Source organism: Tachyglossus aculeatus, chromosome 18, assembly GCF_015852505.1.
Source record: "Tachyglossus aculeatus isolate mTacAcu1 chromosome 18, mTacAcu1.pri, whole genome shotgun sequence".
NCBI classification, from domain to species: Eukaryota; Metazoa; Chordata; class Mammalia; order Monotremata; family Tachyglossidae; genus Tachyglossus; species Tachyglossus aculeatus.
The window spans coordinates 37560561-37580774 of record NC_052083.1 but is presented as its reverse complement, the minus strand read 5'-3'; the positions used below and the strand labels follow the sequence as shown (position 1 = coordinate 37580774).

General features: G+C 56.0%; 1 protein-coding gene across 1 annotated transcript in view; it reads left to right on the top strand.

Annotated features, from left to right (window-relative positions):
• ZSWIM5 (zinc finger SWIM-type containing 5) overlaps nt 1-15791 on the top strand; it is a 148405-nt gene extending 132614 nt beyond the window's left edge. Inside the window, exons 7-14 of the mRNA XM_038760585.1 lie at nt 1755-1901; nt 4001-4138; nt 4656-4916; nt 6169-6304; nt 7283-7440; nt 9356-9519; nt 12051-12132; nt 14208-15791. Of these exons, the coding sequence (XP_038616513.1) occupies nt 1755-1901; nt 4001-4138; nt 4656-4916; nt 6169-6304; nt 7283-7440; nt 9356-9519; nt 12051-12132; nt 14208-15070 (1949 nt within the window). The 3' untranslated portion in view covers nt 15071-15791. The remainder of the gene's footprint in view (nt 1-1754; nt 1902-4000; nt 4139-4655; nt 4917-6168; nt 6305-7282; nt 7441-9355; nt 9520-12050; nt 12133-14207) is intronic.
• Nucleotides 15792-20214: the final 4423 nt, after the last annotated feature.

Here is a 20214-nt window from a genome sequence, read left to right as displayed (position 1 = left end):
TGTCTCTTTCAAGTAGCCTCCGCTGAGGACCGGCTAAATATCATCTTGCATAAGGCACTTACAAAACCCCATCCTGATTTTTATTTTTGATCCGCTCAAATGGTGAAATTCCACCACGCCAAAGAATACATTTGACTTGTCAGCAATCCCGGCGTTTTCAGCCGCTGAACAAATAAATGTCAGAACCTACCAATAAGCGCGCTCTCTCGAAACATTTCTGCGGGAACATAAACCTGAGTTTAAAGACCACCTGCCGTCTTGTGGGAACCTTTGGAAAACATTCTGTTTAGAGACCGTTCTGCTCCCCTGATGGGTGTGTTCTGTGTATTTCCATTTATTTTATTATTAAGGATGTTTGTAGGCAAACATGGTCTTTGTTCTTAATTGCATGTCATGCCATCTGTTCCTGCTTAGGTTTTTGTTCAAAGCTATTATCCCCTCCACATTAACAACGACTTCAGGTGAAAAATGTAAAAATAAAAAAGCAGAAGCAAGCAAAGATTCCATTTTCAGAGCCTCTACCCCTAATCATTTTTTTTTTTTTTTTCAAAAAAGTCCATGAGCGGGACTTCACTGCAAGCCAGACTGCTTCCCAGTAAACGGTGTAGAGAAGCAGCAGGGTGGCATCTCGTTTGAGCCAGCAGCAGTGTCCACTTCTAGAGTGGCAGCGAGGACGTAGACGTCGGCAGCGCTGCCCCGGTTTGACACTCCACCTCGACGCCTCGTGCCGTGGGCACGGGCCTCCCTGCCACGCTCCCAGTTCATGCCACCTCCTCTGCGACTTCAGGAGGCTCCATCAGCCCCGGGCCGGGGACGAGAAGGAGCCGGGGTGGCGGAGTGGGACTCCAGAGCGGCGTTTAGAGGCCCAGTCCCAAGGCCGCGTTACTGTTTGGCTCAGTTGCGGGGAAGCGGCAACGCTGTCCTGTTTTCAGCCCCCTGACCCGCTGTGGTTGAGAAATAGTTCATTCTCCGAAGGAGAAAAACCACCTGGAAGAGGGAGTGGATGTGGGGAGGAGGAGGTGGTGTCTGGGAATCATCCCTTCTTACCTAAAGACGGACACGGAGACGAGTGTCGTTATTGGGCCAGGCCTCTGGTTCATCCAGCCCAGGGTCGGGTCCCCGAAAGCTGCAAAGTGACACTTGGAGGAGCCTTGACTGTTGCCCTGTCTTTGTGGGACAGGTTTGCGGTAATAATGATCATCAGCAGCAGCAGCAGCAATCGTATTTATTGAGCGCTTACTATGTGCAGAGCACTGTACTAAGCGCTTGGGAAGTACAAATTGGCAACATATAGAGACAGTCCCTACCCAGCAGTGGGCTCACAGTCTAAAAGGGGGGAGACAGAGAACAAAACCAAACATACTAACAAAATAAAATAAATAGAATAGATATGTACAAGCAAAATAAATAAATAAATAAATAGAGTAATAAATATGCACAAACATATATACATATATACAGGTGCTGTGGGGAAGGGAAGGAGGTAAGATGGGGGGGATGGAGAGGGGGACGAGGGGGAGAGGGAGATGGTAATGATGGTATTGATGGTAATGATGGTATTTGTTAAGCGCTTACTATGTGCCAAGCACTGTTCCAAGCGCTGGGGTAGATACAAGTTAATTAGGTTGGACACAGTCCCTGTCCCACATGGGGCTCCCACTCTTAATTCCCATTTTATAGATCCCATTGACTGATTAAGTCCGGCGCTTTTTCAGTGTAATCCAACTCAGCTTGATTTCCGCCCTGTCCCGCAGAACACGTCCCTACAGCGTGCGCTCGAGTCGACGCCCTGCGTTCCCACGGCTACCCCAAGGAAGCCCTGCGCCTCACCGTCGCCATAATCAATACCCTGAGGTTGCAGCAACAGAGGCAGCTGGAAATCTACAAGCATCAGAAGAAAGGTACAGGATGATACCCGAAACCAAGCCCACACCAGACCTCGGTATTGTAAAATCCTCCGTGGAGCCGAAGGGCTAGTGTTACCTGCGGTGGAATCGGAGCACCTGGCTGAGGCTATCCAGTAGCGAGGGCTGGAGCGGGACGGGGACGGGAGCCCGGGTACCAATTGGAGTTTCACTTGGGGGTCCAAAGAGGTCTGTCCGTAGTCACGGGTGTTAGCTGCAGCCCCGGAAACCCTAAACTGATGGATCCAAATTGGAGTTGCCTCTTCCAGGACTCGATCGGATGTCGAAGTTGGTACGTGCTTTAGAAGGCTCACTTAAAGGACGACAGTCACCTTGTAGCCAGGATGATGTCTTATATGCCACGAAAGGGGTATTTTTCTAGACCAGCTCTGTCTCTCTCTTTAATAATAATAATGATGGCGTTTATTAAGCGCCTACTATGTGCCAAGCACTGTTCTAAGCGCTGGGGAGATTACAAGGTGATCAGGTTGTCCCACATGGGGCTCACGGTCTTCATCCCCATTTTACAGGTGAGGGAACTGGGGCACAGAGAAGTTAAGTGACTTGCCCAAAGTCACCCAGCTGACAATTGACGGAGCTGGGATTTGAACCCATGACCTCTGACTCCAAAGCCTGTGCTCTTCTAGACTGTGAGCCCACTGTTGGGTAGGGACTGTCTCTATATGTTGCCAACTTGTACTTCCCAAGCGCTTAGTACAGTGCTCTGCACACAGTAAGCGCTCAATAAATATGATTGATTGATTGATTTCCCACTGAGCCACACTGCTTCTCTTTAGAAAAAAAAAATGGTATTAAGCGCTTTCTATGTGCCAGGCACTGTATTAAGTGCTGGAGTAGATACAAGCCCATCAGATTGGACACAGTCCATGGCCCATGCGGAGCTCACAGTCTTGCTCCCCACTTTACAGATGAGGTAAAAATGACACAGAGAAGCGAAGCGACTTCCCCAAGGTCTCACAGCAGACAGGTGATGGTGCCAGGATTAGAACCCAGGGCCCCTGACTCCCAGCCCATGCTCTTTCCCCTACTGCTTTTCATCTTCAGTCTTTCCAGGGCAAGCGCAGTCCACTCCTGGGGCAGACCCGCTGGAACCCTGCCGCTGTCAAGAGTTGGACTGAATTGTGGTCTCCAGTTATTGGTGGGATCGTGGGTGGGATTCCTCGAACCCGGGGCCGGGTACCTATAGTGGAAAACGTGGCAAAACCGCAGCTTAGGTGCCTGGCCCAGCTGGACACGGTGCCACCCCCGGCCCCAGAGCGGCCCGACTGCCAGCTTTATTCCACCATTCCAACTGCAGGCTGGTTCTTCCCAGCCGGAGCCGCTCCCGTGGCTGTCCGCCTTCCCTGGCTCTTAGCCTAGCGTTATCGTGGCATTCCGTGTTAGGGAGGAGCAGTAGCGGCCCGTGGCAGAGTTTACGTTACTCAGTACCCCTCCTCAAGATGAACTTCCCCAGTTCAAAAGACAGGCTTCCTCCTCTAGGGTTTAAGTCACCAGAGTAAAGGTGGCTACCGTTCCTTTACAAGAAATGGTCTTCAAATAAAAGAATGCGAATGGCTGAGTGAGAAGCAGCGTAGCCTCGCGGAAAGGGAACGGGCCTCGGAGTCAGAGGATTTGGGTTCTAATCCCTGCTCTGCCAGTTGCTTGCTGCGTGACCTTGGGCAAGTCACCTCACTTCTCTGTGCCTCATCGGTAAAATGGGGATTTAAATCGTACTCCCTCCAATTTAAACTGTGAATCCCATGGGAGATTGGGACTGCGCCCAACCCGATAAACCTGTATCTACCCCACATTTAGAATAGTGCTTGAAATACAGTAAGTGCTTAACAAATACCATAAGGAAGAAAACAAATAGCTTGCCTACCCTGCTGCCTTAATCCCTTTCCCTCAAGTGCTGCCTCATTCTGCTCCTCTGTACCCTGCCAAGGCCAGTGCACGGGTCATTGTGGTCAGCACCACTGAGACATGTGCTACGTGCCTCTACTACCCCAGTGACCAGACAGCAAGGGAGGGATTTTAGTTCCCACCTTAGGGCAGATGGATGAAATATGGAAATGGTTTTTTTTTTTCCTCTCCAGAACTGCTGCAGAGAGGAGCAACTACTATCACTAACCTGGAGGGCTGGGTGGGCCATCCCCTCGATCCTATCGGGTGTCTGTTTCTGACTTTGACGGAAGCGTGCCGACTGGAAGAAGAAAACTGCCTGGAAGCTGCAGGTACTGGAAGGTTACACGTGCCTGCGGGGAAACCCCCGGGGCAGCTACCCTTCACCTCCATCTGTCCGGTTTGTCCCTCTGCCCCGTCCCTCTCATATGGGGCAGGCAGAGTCAGCTCTAGGGCCCAGAGCTCCCCGCCACCATCTGATGAGATGTTCATCAAGAGTCAAGGTTTGCGGTACTACAGTCCTCTCCCCCTTGCCCAAACTCAGAGGCGAAAATGTTTCCTTTTCTTCCATTTTCCCTCTTTAAAACCAAGGCATTTGTTCTCACTTCTTTTTACCTGCTCTGGATAACCTCGTAATTTACCCTAGATCGGTTTCCCGGGCAGAGCCGTAGGTTCCCGCGCAGGTCTCCTCACATCCCCTTTGTCGGGCTGCACGTAGGGAGTCGAAGATGAAATGGAGGCTGCGTTTGAAGATATCACCCTGCTCCGGTCCCCGCACTTCACGCTTCTTTTCCCCCACCCGTGAATGCCATCCACCTGACAAGTCCCGTGCCACTTTCTGCCTTGCAGATGCCAATGACTGCAAGCCTCCACTGTATCAGCACGTGCCCGTGGTTGCCGGCTGCCAGGACAGCGGGGAGTCGTACCTGTCCCTGGCGTTGGAGGTGGCCCTGATGGGGATGGGGCAGCAGAGGGTGATGCCGGAGGGACTGTACGCTCAGGATAAAGTGTGCCGCAACGAGGAGCAGATCATCGCCCGGCTCCAGGAGCTGGAACTGGACCTGATGCTGGTCCAGACGCTGCGGAAACAGTGCATCTTATTGCTGGAAGGTGAGGGGCTGGCGGAGCGAGAGGGATAAGGGACGGATCGGGGCTCTTAACTGGTGGCAGGAGCACGATTGAGATGCACCCCGATTCCCAGCTCTGCTGCGAGAGACCAGAGGCCAGCCTTCCGTTCTGGGCTTCTCTTTCCCTGGGGTCCGTTAGAGAAGCAGTCTAACCTAGTGGGAGTCAGAGGGACCTGGGTTCTAATCCCGGCTCCGCCGCTTGTCTGCTGGATGACTGGGCAAATCACTTTATTTCTTTGTGCCTCAGTGACCTCGTCTGTAAAATGGGGGGTAAGACTGTGAGCTCTATGCAGATCGGGGACTGACCTCCACCTGATTAGCTTGTATCTCCTCCAGCGCTTAGTTCGGTGTCTGGCAAACTAAGGGTGGACAAATACCTTTTTTTTTAAAAAAAAAAAGCTACCTGAGGGCTTCGCTGAGATGTAGTGAAAAAGTGAGAGTTCCTTGCTAGCCCCTTTCATTTATTGAATCGTATTTATTGAGCGCTTACTGTGTGCAGAGCACTGTACTAAGCGCTTGGGAAGTACAAGTCGGCAACATATAGAGACGGTCCCTACCCAACAACGGGCTCACAGTCTGAGAACCGCTCGTAGCTGGGGGGCCCTAAAGTGTGAAGTGGCATGGTCCTTTGGGTTACTCCCATTTTTGTTATCGTCATCGGTACAACTTCAGTATGAGAGGCTCCTTCTTACCCAGCTCGTTAGAGCCAGGGTAACAGCACTCCAGAAAGTGGCTGAGGGACTCTGGATGAGTTGTTTGTGGGAGCTGCTGTGGGAAGACTGTCGAGCCCCATGACGGAATAGGGTCTCTGGGAGGGTCAGGTGGTTTTTCAGCCCTCTACAGGAATGTAGGGCTCCGGAGCCCTGAAGAAAGGCAGCTTGGGGCAAGGAGCTTGTGGGCTCTGGCTTCAAGCTGGCATCTCTGAGTCAAGAAGAACCTTCAGCTCCCTTATCCTAGCCATGCCCAGTTGCTCGAGGGAACGTCCAAAGGGTTGTCTCCTCCCTCACCGGGGAAAGGTCCCGGTGGGATTCACGGAGGGGCTGTAGTTAAAGAATGAGGCAGGTGATTCCTGAGGGCCTTGCCTTTGTTGAAACGCAGATCTGCTTCCTTGACGCCAGCTCGCGTGGTTTGGATCGTCGGACTTCAGGAGTGAGATTGCAGTTGAGGGTGGGAGGGTGGGGTCTCCAGGCCAGGGTGGACAGTGATGACGTTTGGTGTTCCTATTTCCTGTGTAGGAGGCCCCTTTAGCGGCCTGGGAGAGGTGATCCACCGCGAGAGCGTGCCGATGCACACCTTCGCAAAATACCTGTTCTCTGCCCTGCTGCCGCACGACACGGACCTGGCGTATAAATTGGCCTTGCGGGCCATGAGGTTGGTAACCGTTCTGTCCGTCTTGGTTCAGTTGGGGTTTGGTATTGGGAGCGAGGCCCTCGGATCGGTTGTCTCTCTCCTTTTTTCACCTCTTCTCCGACTGCCTTCAGCGGGCATCCACCTCCCACCCCCGGCCACAAAAAGAGGCCCGCCGAGCATGGTCTCCTGGTTTATTTTTCGCTGCCGGTTTCCGCTCCCGACTGCACTTTTGCCGGTCGTGCAAAGTCCAAAATACTTTCACCGGCAGACCAGAAGCTGTTCCCGAGGGGGACCGGTGGGACAAAAGTTACACTAGTCACGTGGCTTATCTTGTCAGAAGCCAGCGTTCTGGGGGAGCGAAATCAGCGGAGCCACCCGGGAAAAGAGTTGGCTTTCTGAGTCCCTCCCCCGACCCCGGCCGAGCCAGAACACCCCCACCCCCCGGAGGGGCCGGGGCGTCCGGATCCCGGAGATAAACGGCCTCTTAGCGGTAAACGCGGAGGGGGCGAGTTGAAAGAGCGGCTCTCGAATGACTAAGGGAGGACTCTAGAAGGGGGATCTGGGATCATCCTGTTTCAGGGCCATAAAACTTGAAAATTAACACTCGCCCAGGTAAGCCAAAACCGCCCGGCCGCCCCGAGAGGGTCGCGTTGCTGCTTCTGATCATGTTTAAGAAGAACCAGATGATTGAATCGAAAGGCCTATTTAGCTTCGACATGAAAGGACCACAAAGGGGTTTTAAACTGGGTTTTTTTTTCCTTACAAGTTTATAAATCACTTCACAGCTCTCTAACTCCCTTTCAAGTCAATTTGAAATTGGGCCTCGTCCATGTGTGTTCGGCATAGATCCCCGGGATTCTTCACACACATGGAATGCAGTTTCCCGGAATGGGGGATTAGACTCTGGAGAGCGATTACTTAACCCCTTCCTGCCCCGCGGGGAGCAGGATTCCTCGTGGGGTGGGCGGGCCTCTGATGCCCTCTTCCCGGACTTCCTAGGTTGCCCGTCCTGGAGACCACGAGCCCCCCGGGGGATGTCTCCCACCCCCACCACATTGTGTCGGTGGTGCCCAGCAGGTATCCCCGCTGGTTTACGCTGGGGCATCTGGAGTCCCAGCAGTGCGAACTGGCGTCCACCATGCTGACCGCGGCCAAAGGTGAGTGGGTGGCGGAAGCCCTCGGCCGGTTCGCGCCAACCGCTCTCTCCCCGGTGCGCCGGGGCGGAGGGAGGCTTCGCTGACTTTCCGCGGTGACTTGGAGTGGAAAGGGGCCATGGGAATCAATCAATCCGTCAATCGATCGTATTTATTGAGCGCCTGCTGCGTGCAGGGCACTGTTTTAAGCGCTTGGGAGAGTACAACACAACCATATAACAGACACCTTCCCTACCCACAATGAGCGTACAGTCTAGAGGGGGATCGCTGTGTTCCGGAGTCCGGGGAAGCCATCTTTGACCACCGACGGGGGGGAATGGGGCGACTCCCCAGGTTTTGAAACCAGAGATGGACCAGCCACGTTTTTGTGAGGTCAGTAGCCTGCGGAGATCCCTGGGATGGCTCGCTTTTTTCCTTTGGCCTGCAAGAGCAGGTTGGAAAGGGCCAGACGCTCCCAAAAAAGAGAATTTAAGAATGCAAACTCCCCACTAAGTGACAGGCTAGCAGCATCAGGTACACCTTCAGCAAATACTGCATCGATTTTTATTTTTTTCCATCTTTACGTACCTGCCGGGGAATTCCGGCTTCATTTCCAGAGCTGAAAATGAAAGGTTAGGCAAGATCTCAAGGACACCCTGGGCTTTGATTCTCGCTCCGTGGACCCGCAAGTCTCTAGGACTGTCCTGACAGGGAGTCTGCGGGGGTTGTAGGGTTGGAGCCGGGGGCGGTGGAGAATCGGGAGGTGGCTGGAGGACCAGGAGACCCTGGAAAAACTCCTGAGTAATCGAGCAAAGCCTCCTCAAGTGAGTTGGGGAGCCGTGTTGTTACCTAGCAAGGCATCCTGGGCTGCCCAGGCCTTGGCCCGCCCAAGCCAAACTGTAGGGCTTCTGGGTCCCTGATCTTTCCCAGTACTCAGCTGAGTTTCAACACATAGGTGCAGCACTCCAGCCAGATCACCCCTTTAGCCCTCTGAGCCTATCTAGGTCCTAAATATCGGGGTAGAAGCTGCACGGAGGCCAGGAGGCAGGCTCTGTGGGCCAGGGGAGACGTAGGTTTTGGTTTTTGCTGCTTTTTATTGGCTCTGACGCGTCCCCCTCGCAAACAGCCCAAGCCCATGCAAGACTCCACATCTTCCCTGTTAGGGAGGGGTCCTGATTGGCAAAACAGTTGGAAGGACCTTCCAAGTTAATGTTATGTCGGGATCCCCCTGAGGGAACTACAGCGAGAGCCCGGGGAGAGGGAGGGTTTCTACCCCAAGGTGGGTGATTTTCTTCCCCTTTGCGAGAAGAGTGTCTCCTTAAGGAGGAGGAGAGGGATCGTTGCTGGCCAGTGTTGGCATTTCAACAGCCTAGAGATTGTGGAGACCAAGATTCCAGTGGGTAGCCGAGTATTTTGATCAATTAGTTAATAGTTTTGATTTACTGTACTGTTTTCCCAGTCCATAACCCAGTTTCCTGTCTACCTCCCCCTGTAGAGGGTGGGCAGGGAAGGCGCCCACCAACTCTGTTGCCTCGTACTCTCTCAAGCGCTGCACACAGTGCTCTGCACAGAGCAAGCGCTCCATAAATTCCATCGATTGATTGAAGCCAACAGTCAGGAGAGTCTGCACGACACGGAGAGAAATGGGGAGCAGATGAAGGTTTTAGGGGAGTGTGGAGACGTGCAGAGTGACTTGATCCTGACTTGTGAAAAACAGGAATCTGAGATGTGTTTCCTTCCCTGTCCTCAAATAGTATTTGCCGAGTTCCTGCTGAGTGCCCTGCACTGTGTTAGGACCCATCTTGAAAGGCGCAGCTCAAGCGAAGAGAGGCGTTTAAAGGAAGAGATCAGTCGAAAACGGCTTTGAGGGTTTGCGGGACAGAGGGAGGGAAGCGAAAGGTGAAACAGCCTGACTCTCGTTTTGTTCCTTTTGGTGTAGGGGACATGCTGAGATTACGCACCGTCTTGGAGGCGATTCAGAAGAACATTCATTCCTCCTCGCTGATCTTTAAACTAGCCCAGGACGCGTTCAAGATTGCCACTCCGGCAGACAGCAACTCTGACACAACCCTGCTCAACGTAGCCCTGGAGCTGGGCCTGCAGGTACACGAGCCAGCCCTGCTTAATAATAATAATAATATCAATCAATCGCATTTATTGAGCACTTACTGTGTGCAGAACACTATACTAAGCACTTGGGAAGTACAAGTTGGCAACAGATAGAGACAGTCCCTACCCAATGGTGGGCTCACAGTCTAGCAATAATAATAATAGCATTTATTATGTGCTTACTATGTGCAAAGCACTGTTCTAAGCGTTGGGGAGGTTACAAGGTGATCAGGTTGTCCCATGGGGGGCTCACAGTCTTAATCCCCATTTTACAGATGAGGTAACTGAGGCACAACTGAGGTAACAATGAGAGAAAAGAATAATAACAGTAGTACTCATTAAGCACTTACTGAGTGTCTGGCACTGTACAAAGCGCTGGGGTGGATCCAAACAAATCCGGTTGGACTTAGTCCCTGTCCCACTTGGGGCTCCCAGTCCCGATCCCCATTTTGCAGAAGAGGGAACTGAGGCTCAGAGAAGTGAAGTGACTCGCCCAAGGTCACCCAACAGACAGGCGGCAAAGCCAAGCCAGTCAATAAATATGATTGATTGATTGATTGATCAGTATTAATAATGACAGTATTTGTTAAGCGCTTACTATGTGCAAAGCACTGTTCTAAGCGCTGGGGGGATACAAAGTGATCAGTTTGTCCCACTTGGGGCTCACAGTCTTCATCCCCGTGTTACAGATGAGGGAACTGAGGCCCATTGCCCAAAGTCACACAGCTGACAAATGGCAGAGCCGGGATTAGAACCCAGGACCTCTGACTCCCAAGTCTGTGCTCTTTCCACTGAGCCAGGCTGGTTCTCCTTGGGCACAGGGTTCTTATCCCGGCTCCACCGCTCATCAGTGGCCTCAGTTACCTCAGCTGTAAAATGGGGATTGAGACTGTGAGCCCCATGCGGGACAGGGATCGTGTCCAACCCGATTCGCTTGCATCCACCCCTGCGCTTGGTATGGTGCCCGGCACATAGTAAGCGCTTAACAAATAGCGCAGTTACAAGTACTACTGTTATTAGGCGGAACCTAGGCCTCAGCCTGAGAAAGGAAGGGGCTTTATTCTCCTCAGGTTAGGCCTTTAGATCCATCAACGCTGAACCCAGAGATAAAATCCCAAATTGGGAAAGCTCAATTATAACTGGCCCAGAAAAGATGGAGCCAGGCTAACGAACTGCCCCCAAATACTGCAGCTTGAAGAAACTCATTCAATCCCTTCCTCATAGTCCCTTTTTTTTTTAGTAGTAGTAGATGAAGAATTCTCCAAAAGTTATCCGTTCCAGCGGTGTTGAACGTTCTTTTCTTTCTCTTTATAAAAAGTGGCAGGGCCCGGCTTGTGCTCGGATCTGGGGGGGCGGGCGAGGGGAGAAGTCCTGGACGGTGAGGAAGTTCCCAATTTTGGGGATGCCGGTAGTGGGAAGACCAAAATAATAATAATAATGATGGCATTTATTAAGCGCTTACTATGTGCAAAGCACTGTTCTAAGCGCTGGGGAGGCTACAAGGTGATCAGGTGTCCCACGTGGGGCTCACAGTCTTAATCCCCATTTTCCAGATGAGGTAACTGAGGCCCAGAGAAGTTAATTGGCTTGCCCAAAGTCACACAGCTGACAACTGGCGGAGCCAGGGTTTGAACCCATGACCTCTGACTCCAAAGCCCGGGTTCTTTTCCACTGAGCCACGCTGCTTCTCTAAAACAGGCCAGAGTCAGTGTCCTGCAGCGTCATGTCATCAGCGCCACCCCCGCCCCCCGTCAGCCCACCAAGATGTTCTCAAGAAAGGATCCCCATTTCCTCTGCCCCCCCCCAGCCTTCCTCCCCAACCCCAGTTCCATCATTCCTGCCAGACCCTGCTCATCCGTTCCTCCCAGCTGGCAGCCCCGCGGTCTGACGTGCACGGGGACACCCGCCCACGCAGTCGGAGGCCGGCCCTCACGCAAACCCGGTCCGACTTAGGCTCACACGCGCACCCACATCCCTCCCAATGTGGCACGCACATGTACACCGCTCTCCTACACCGGCCCACCTCGCGCCTGCCCGGGGTGACCCGCCCACGCCATCCGACGCGCGGACGTGAGCGCGCCCAATCGGGAAGGTGCCCACGCGGATCTGCCCCACGAGCCCACCCGCATCCGGTGCGGCCAGCGCGCCATCCGACGCGCCCACTCGCACGCCTCATTTGCAGGCTCTGCTGCTGTTTCCGGCTGCCGGGATGGGGTTGTCAGGGGAAGGGCCACCCGGTGCCAGTCAGGGAACAAGAATGGGAAACTAGGGAGGGGAGCTGATGGGAAGACTGGGAAGGAGAAGCCCTGGAGGGAAAATAAAAAGCAACGAGAAGAATGGAGGGGGGAGAAAATGATACGACTGACTAGGAGCTTCAGTTTAGATAACTGTGGTTAGAGTCCTGGAGGCCTAGACTGGTTGGGGACCCTCCCATTCTCTGCTCTCCCCTCTCCCTCCTCCTGCCTCCTCTCCCCTTCCGTAACCCCGAGGGTTTCGGGGGCCCACACCCGTGTCGTCTCTTGTAGGTCATGCGGATGACCTTGTCCACCCTCAACTGGAGACGGAGAGAGATGGTGAGATGGCTGGTCACCTGTGCCACGGAAGTGGGTGAGTTGCCTTCTGCTCTGGGGGCGGGCCGCGGGTGGCCTCCAGCCTGACGGACTGTGCCCCTCCAGATCCTCTCAGGAGGAGCCCTGCTGGTCCTTGGTTTTGCTCTTTTCTGGCGGGGTGGGGAAATGGCCACCACCGCCCGGCCTTCAGTAGTGGACGGTCAGCTCCCGAACGTACCGTTAGTCAGGTAACGGCAGCTTCCGCCCCCATGTCTCTCGGGAGAAAACGGCAACCCCCGATGGTGATGCAGTCATGACGGTCCCCTCGTCTTCAGCTGCATATTGAGGGCCCCCACTGCTCCTTTGGAGCATCTTCGATTGCTGGGGTGACCCCAGTCCCTCAAACCCTACTTTGGGAAAGCCCACGGTGGAGATCCCAGCCTTTCCTTTTGCCTCCCGTGCTCTCTCCTCTCCTCCATCTCCAAGTTTCCCAGAGCCAAAGGGCAATGCCTCCGTGGCCCGGAGAGTCCGGCTGGCCTTCCTCGCGAGGCTATGGGAGCAGGGACCCCGGAGACAGCTCGATGCTGGCGGGGCACACCGGGTGGGACTGCTTCAGCCCCAGCACCACACCGCTTCTTGTCTCGTCTTGGTGGTCGCCATAAAGACCCGTTCCTCGGTGTCCTCGTGGCAGTCCTGCTGACCTCCCCAGGCACCGAGGGACGCCGCCGGTTTGCGAGGGTTCCCCTGAGCCCCGGCCTCCCAGGTTTTCCTGGGAAGTGAGCACCCCAGTCCCACGGTCCCTTCCCCACGAGGCGCTTACTCTCTGGCGGAGAGGCAGGCAGCAAGAGCGGTTTTCCAAATAGGGGGAACAGGGGAAGCTCCAGGAGGGTGGCCTGTTTGGCCTGGGTCAGACCCCCCTCCCCGCTCCGAAGGCTGACGTTTACAGAAATGCCCTCTCTTGGACTAGCCCATTCTGATAAGCCCGTTCACCGGTCTCAACGTCATTAGGGCAGCAGCAGCGAACAGCAAGCTGCCCGCAGCGACCCACGAGCATCAGTCGGGAGCAGACCTCAGGTCTCAGCCCAGCGCTCCGCCTATTAGGCCCTGCTTCTGGCCAGGCTCGGGCCTTGGCAAATGGGGAACAGCCCGCCCGCCCACAGATTGTGGGTAGAAGGGGCGGCGAGGCTCCCCTCAGGGTTCTGCTTCCTTGATAAATGGGCATTGCCCCTCCAGGCCTGACCTTCCCACTGCTGCCCACAAGACATCTTCAAAATCCTGAGAGAGCGAGCCAACCTTAGGCCTCGAGCGCAATCCGAAAAAAGGCGGAATCCGTGTGAAATGAATACAAATTCCCCCAGTAGAGGGGGAATCGGATCCCAGACTGAGATTTTTTTAAAAAAAACAGTGAATGCACTAGTCAGCGTTGAAAGAAGAGAAGGGAGTCTTGTGGATAGAGCACGGACCTGGGTTCTAATCCCCACTCCACCGCCTGTCTGCCGTATAAACTCAGGCAAGTCACTTCTCTGTGCCTCAGTTCCCTCATCTGTAAATTTGGGATTAAGGCCATAATCCCCTTGTGGGACACAGACTGTGCCTGACTCGATTAGCTTGTATCTACCCCAGCACTTAGTACAGTGTCTGGCACATAATAAGCACTTAGCAGACACGGTTAAGGAAAAAAAAAAGTGAAGTGAGGGACTGCCGTTCCGATTCAGCTTTCCCGCTAAAGCCGTCACGGTGTTTGAGTCGGCGGCCGGATGATCAGCGGGCCGGGCTAGGATCCCGCTCAGCCCAGTTCTCTGGCCCCTCTCTTGCTACCGGCAGGGTGATTCTGGGGCCGATTTCCTGCCGCCCCCATTACGCGAGGGATCTTACGTGGTTCCCGCCGCTCCGGCCTAGTCTCGGAGAGGGAGCCGGCCAGGCACCCGATCCCGTGGTCCGCTTTGTCGGACTGCGGCCGAAAGAAGCAAGCAAACCCCGCCTTGGGGTTTTGAGGGCATTTCCTCCCTTGCCGGTGGTTTGTTTCCGGCGGGCCGGGAGCCCCGTGCCCCCCGCTCTGGGGAGAGGAGCTTGGGCGAGGTCCTCCCGAGCCCCCCCGCCGCTCGGCCGAGCCGTAAGCCTTTCCTTTCGCAGGTGTGCGAGCCCTAGTCAGCATCCTGCAGAGCTGGTACACGCTGTTCACCCCCACCGAGGCCACCAGCATCGTCGCCGCCACGGTCATGTCGCACAACACCATCCTGCGGCTGAGCCTGGACTACCCCCAGCGCGAGGAGCTGGCCGGCTGCGCCCGCACCCTGGCCCTGCAGTGCGCCATGAAGGACCCCCAGAACTGCGCCCTGTCCGCCCTGACCCTGTGCGAGAAGGACCACATCGCCTTCGAGACGGCCTACCAGATCGTCATCGACGCGGCCTCCACGGGCATGACCTACTCGCAGCTGTTCACCATAGCCCGCTACATGGAGCACCGCGGCTACCCGCTGCGGGCCTTCAAGCTGGCATCCCTGGCCATGACTCACCTGAACCTGGCCTACAACCAGGACACCCACCCGGCCATCAACGACGTCCTGTGGGCCTGCGCCCTGAGCCACTCGCTGGGCAAGAACGAGCTGGCCGCCATCATCCCGCTGGTAGTGAAGAGCGTGCACTGCGCCACGGTGCTCTCGGACATCCTGCGCCGCTGCACCATGACGGCCCCGGGCCTGGCGGGCATCCCCGGCCGCCGCAACTCCGGGAAGCTCATGTCCACGGACAAGGCCCCCCTCCGCCAGCTGCTGGATGCCACCATCAGCGCCTACATCAACACCACCCACTCGCGGCTGACCCACATCAGCCCCCGGCACTACGGCGAGTTCATCGAGTTCCTCAGCAAGGCCCGGGAGACCTTCCTGCTCGCCCAGGACGGCCACATGCAGTTCGCCCAGTTCATAGACAATCTCAAGCAGATCTACAAAGGCAAGAAGAAACTCATGATGCTGGTGAGGGAGCGGTTCGGCTGAGACCCCCGCCTCTCTCTCTCTCCCTCTCCCTCCCTCCCTCCCTCCTCCCTGTCTCTCTCCCCGCAACCTCCCCCACACCCCCGCCACTCCCGAGCTCTGCCGGGCGGCGGCACCAGAAATGGAAGGAAAAACGAAAAAATAACAAAAAAACAAAAAAACCACCTAACCCCCGTTGGGCAGAGTAACGACTTCTGCGTAGTCGAGTCGGATCTAACCGTTTCCCGTCCCGAGAGGATTCAAGAGAACTTCTGGCCCCAGAAACCAAACGACAGCCTGGAAATGGGAATTCCCTCCACCTCCTCCCGCTCACGAGTGTCTAGTCGAAACCAAAAGTTCCCGCGGAGACCCCGGCGTGACCTTCCCCGGAGGAGACGTGAGAGCGGCGGGGTCCCCCGGGGGGGCCGGGGCGCGGAGGCCGAGAGGAAGGAAGGAAGGAAGGAGCCGGACCCCCACAACACTAAACCTCACGCGCCTCCCAGCCGGCTCCCGGGCACTGGCCTTTCTTCCACGTGCGTCCAGACGAGACCTGTGAATTTTTCTTTTCTCCATTTGTGAAGGTACTTAAAACACACACAAAAACTGTTCTCAGGGATTGCTTACTTAAAAGTAACAAAAGCATTTATGATACTGTATATACTATAGTATATGTGTCAATTATTAAATTGTAAAGTTATAATTATTTATAATTCTGTCTTTTATTTGAGGGATACTTGAAATTGCTGTGGGCGGGGAATTTTGGGGAGGGGGAGGGGTTTGGTTTTTGGTTTGTCTTGGGGTTTTTTGTTTGTTTCTTTTTGGTTTTTCTCTTTCTGTTGTATTTTTTTTCTGTTCTTCAAAAAAAAAAAAAAAAGAGGAGGAGACTCGTGAACATTTCTCAGGTTTCCCCAGCAGAATGAGTGCCGTTGCACGCCGGGAGGGCAGGAAGGGCAGTTTGGGGGATGGAAAATGGCGAAATGGAAGGAGCCCAGAGTCTATGCAGAACCACAGAGGTGGCGCCGCCCAGGTCGACGGATCGCTTCCCGGACGGACGGCGCGAATCGGCGCTCGTCCTCCCGAGCCGAAGGGATGGACCCGGATGGGAGCTCGTTGGACACTGACTGGACATTGGTCTCAGGACTCACTCCAAGGAGAGGGGGGACTCCGTCCCGCCTCCCGCCACTTGGGCCGGCGCCCGCGCGGCAGCTCGGCCGTAGAAACGGATCCGTAGAGAGACGGACGGCCCCCCGGCGGGCACGCTCCCCCTCCTGCCCCGTGCCACCCTCCTCCCTCCACCCGCCCCCCTCCCCTCTGCCCCTCTCTCCCCTCTGCTTCCGACCCACCCCTCTATGCAGCTCCCCATCCTTCCTCCCTTCCCCGCGTCCCCTCTCTCTCTGCCCCCAAGTCTGGACCGGGACAATTCCGCCCTTCGGCCTGGTTGTCCCCTAGACCTTCGCGGTCTCCCCCGCCCCATCTTCCTTCCCCTTCCCCCCCACCTTGCTGAACGATCCCTCTGCCTCTGCTGCCCAAGGACGGGAGCCGGGCTGGGTCCCGTTGGCCTCGGGTCCGGCGTCCGGCCGCTGCCCGGGCGATGGCTCGGGAGGAGAAGGCGGGCGGCCGACCGAGGAGGCTCCGGCCGTCCCGCTTCGGCGGCGCTCCGCTGCCGGCCGCTTCCCAGTGACTGTTTCAGATCTGAACTCGCCGTCCCGATCGACGAGGGAGGGGAACGGGGGTGGGTGGGAGGAGAGTCATTTTTATTCCAAGTGTCTTTGTGTTACCCTGTTTCAGTGTGTCTTAGTTTTAAAGAAGGCGGGGGGGGGGGGGGGGGGGGGCGGGGGGGGCGGGCGGGGGGGGGGGGGGCCAGTGGGGAAGGTGACTTGTAGCTAGAGAATGTGGACTAATTATCTACTGTCTGATTTTATTTTATTTTATTTTTTACGAGCTCTTGGTGTCGCCTTTCTGCGCTACAGACCAACCAACCAGTTGTACTCAGTATTTGTTGCCACAGAAGTATCGTTCAACAAGTTTGTTTTTTGTGCGACTCTTGACCTAATGTTTAATAATAAAACAGAAGTTACTACTATTTATGTATTGCTACTACCATTTTATATCAATTGTGTTGAAACGCCAGTGCTTTTTTATGAATAAGTCGTGGAATGCAGAAAGCAAAAATTAAAAAAGGGAGGAAAAAAAAAAAGAAGAGCGTGTATTCGCTCGGGAAACGGGGACTCCAGGAGAAACCAGGCCCGGACGGGCGAGGGAGATCTTCACCGAGCCCCCCTCCTGAGGCTGTGGCAGAGGATGAGAAGCAACGTGGCTCAGTGGAAAGAGCACGGGCTTGGAGTCGGAGGTTATGGGTTCAAATTCCGGTCCAGCTGTGTGACTTTGGGCAAGTCACTTCACTTCTCTGGGCTTCAGTCTGTAAAATGGGGATTGACTGTGAGCCCCCCGTGAGACAACCTGACCACTTTGTAACCTCCCCAGCGCTTAGAACAGTGCTTTGCACATAGTAAGCGCTTAATAAACGTCATCATTATTATTATTAGGAGCGCAGGGGGACTTGGGGTCCCTGCCACGTGGGTATTGCGGAGGATGGAGAAGGGCTGGATCCTGGCAATGGGCGGAAGCCTGCCAGCGACCCCAGAGAGAGTGAAAAGGAGAGCGCTAGGATTCGGAGCCGGAAGGGGCAAGAACGCAGAGCCGGCTCTCCGGCTGCTTCCGGGGAGGACGATGAAGGGTGGCGCAAAGCTGTGCATCTCCCCCAGAACCTCACTACGGAGGAATTAAAAAAAAAACAACCAAACGGGAGCCGCTCAGGTCCGTGGCGGGGACCCGTGAGAGTCCGGAGGGTCCCGAAACCGCCGACGTCCCCTCCCCTGGACCCTAGAGGCCTCAGGCCAGTGTGGGGGGCTGGGGGAAGGGGATAGAATGAGGGTTGATGGCCTTAAAGATAAATCAAATATTGGCGTTTGTGGATTATTCTTTTTTTCTCCACAATCCCAGAGAATTGCCGCCGCTGTTACTGCCGCTGCCGTACTTGCCCCTGGGAGACGGAACCGGAGGCAGCTTGTCCGGAGGCTACCCGGAGGGGGAGGTGAGTTGGGATCAAATGCCCCGTCTTGTGCTCCTGGGTGGAGCCCGGGGAGGAGGAGGATGAGGAGATCAGCCCAGTTCCGTGGGTCTGACCACGTCAGCCGGCTCCTGCTGGGCCAGATGATGATGATGATGATGGCATTTGTTAAGCGCTTACTATGTGCAGAGCACCGTTCTAAGCGCCGTGGAGGATACAAGGTGATGAGGTTGTCCCACGTGGGGCTCACAGTCTTCATCCCCATTTTACAGAGGAGGGAACTGAGGCACAGAGAAGTGACTTGCCCAGTCACACAGCTGACAATTGGCAGAGCTGGGATTTGAACTCATGACCTCTGACTCCCGAGCCTGTGCTCTTTCCATTGAGCCACGCCGCTTTGAGACCGTGCGAGTTGGCTTTAACTCTGAGTTTGGCACGAACGCTGTCATCGCGTTCCAGAACCGGCTGTAGATGACACAGTGAGAGGATCAGCCCAAATAATGATGAGAACGATAACTCACTGTGGTAACTGGTAAGCGTTTACTAGGTGTCAAGCACTGTAGTAAGCGCCGGGGGTAGGTACAGGGTCATCAGGTCCCACATGGGGCTACAGTCTAAGCAGGGGGGAGAATAGGGATGTAATATCCATTTTGCAAATGAGGGACCTGAGGCCCAGAGAGGTGAAGCGACCTACCCAAGGTCACACAAAAGACAGGTGGCGGAGGGGGATTCGAATTCAGGTCTCGGTGACTCCCGGGCCTGTGTCGTATCCACCGGGCCCCGCTGCTTCTCAGTGGCCCTCTTTGACGGGGCGGCCGAGTTCGGGCCCCAGATGGCCCCATGCCGTGCGCTGGGCTGCGGCCTGAGCCTGCCCAGGAGCCTTGATGGGGGCCACCACGACAGGGTTTGTGTGTGTGTGTGTGTGTGTGTGTGTGTCTTAGCGGGTGGGCAGGGGCTGGGAGGGGCACGACAGATGTCTCCTGCAGGTCCAGGCCCCGCGCTGGGGCAGCAGTCCCTCCCCACCGCCAGGGTGGCCACGTGGGGAGAGCGGCGGCCGCGGCGGCCCGTGGGCACCGCCTCCACCATCATCCATTTTTTCAGGGTCCGCGGCCCCACGGCTGGCTCGCAGGCCCGCGCCCCCTTTGATCCGGGGCCAGCCACGTTCCCTCCTCCAGATGTTCCCCCCGTGGCCCGCGCCGGGCCTCCCGCGTTTGATCCATCCCTCGCCCCTCCAGACGCGTGGCGATCTCCGCCCCTCGCCCACGTGCCGCGCCGATTCTGGGACGGAAATGGCCGGGCCCGGTCCCGGCCTCCGCCGTCTGCACTGTCCCTCTGGCTGGAGGGGGCGGGAGCCGGCTCCTCCCCATGAGGAATGCAGGGGCACGCTTGTTCCCCACCCTCCTCCCTTCTCTCCCTGCGGGGACTCGGGTGCAGAGCCGCTTCCTGGGCCCATTAGAGGTAGCCGATCCCACCCTGCCCGCTCCCGGCCTCGGCGTTTGGCCAGCCGCCGTTGATGTGGGCCTCCGTTCTGGAGAGGGAGTTGGCGGGGTGGGCAGGGGGGAAGAGGGGGGAGTTAGTCCTCAGTGACTGAGAAAAAAAAGAAGCAGAAGAGCCAGCTTGCCCCCCTCTGCCAAACCCCAGGCCTTAGCCTCCTATCCCACTGGCACCAGGCTTCGGGGCCCCCACCTCAGGGCAGGTCAGGCGGCTTTCGGTGGGGGAAGACACGTGCACGTGCGGTACGTGTGGCAAGCGGGGCTGTCCCTGAACATTGTTGTGATCTGTGGAGCCACCCCCCAGACCAAGGCCCCTTCCTCCTCCGCGGGCTGCCCAACCCAGGGCGGCCTGGTTCAGCCTTTCCGCTTCTTGTGGGCCTTGGTGGGACTCTAGATGCGCCGCCTTGAACTCAGCTCCCCGAGGGCAGGGAGCCTAGCACCGTGCTCGGGATGTGGGGGCCCAAACGCAGCTCCCTTCTTGTGGGCGGGGAGAGTGGGGCACGGTGCCTGGTGGGCTCGCCGCCTCTTCAGCCTCATCTGTCCGCTCCGCGGATGAGAGGCCCCCTTCTCCCACCCTGAGGCCGCAGCTCAGACACCTCAGCCTC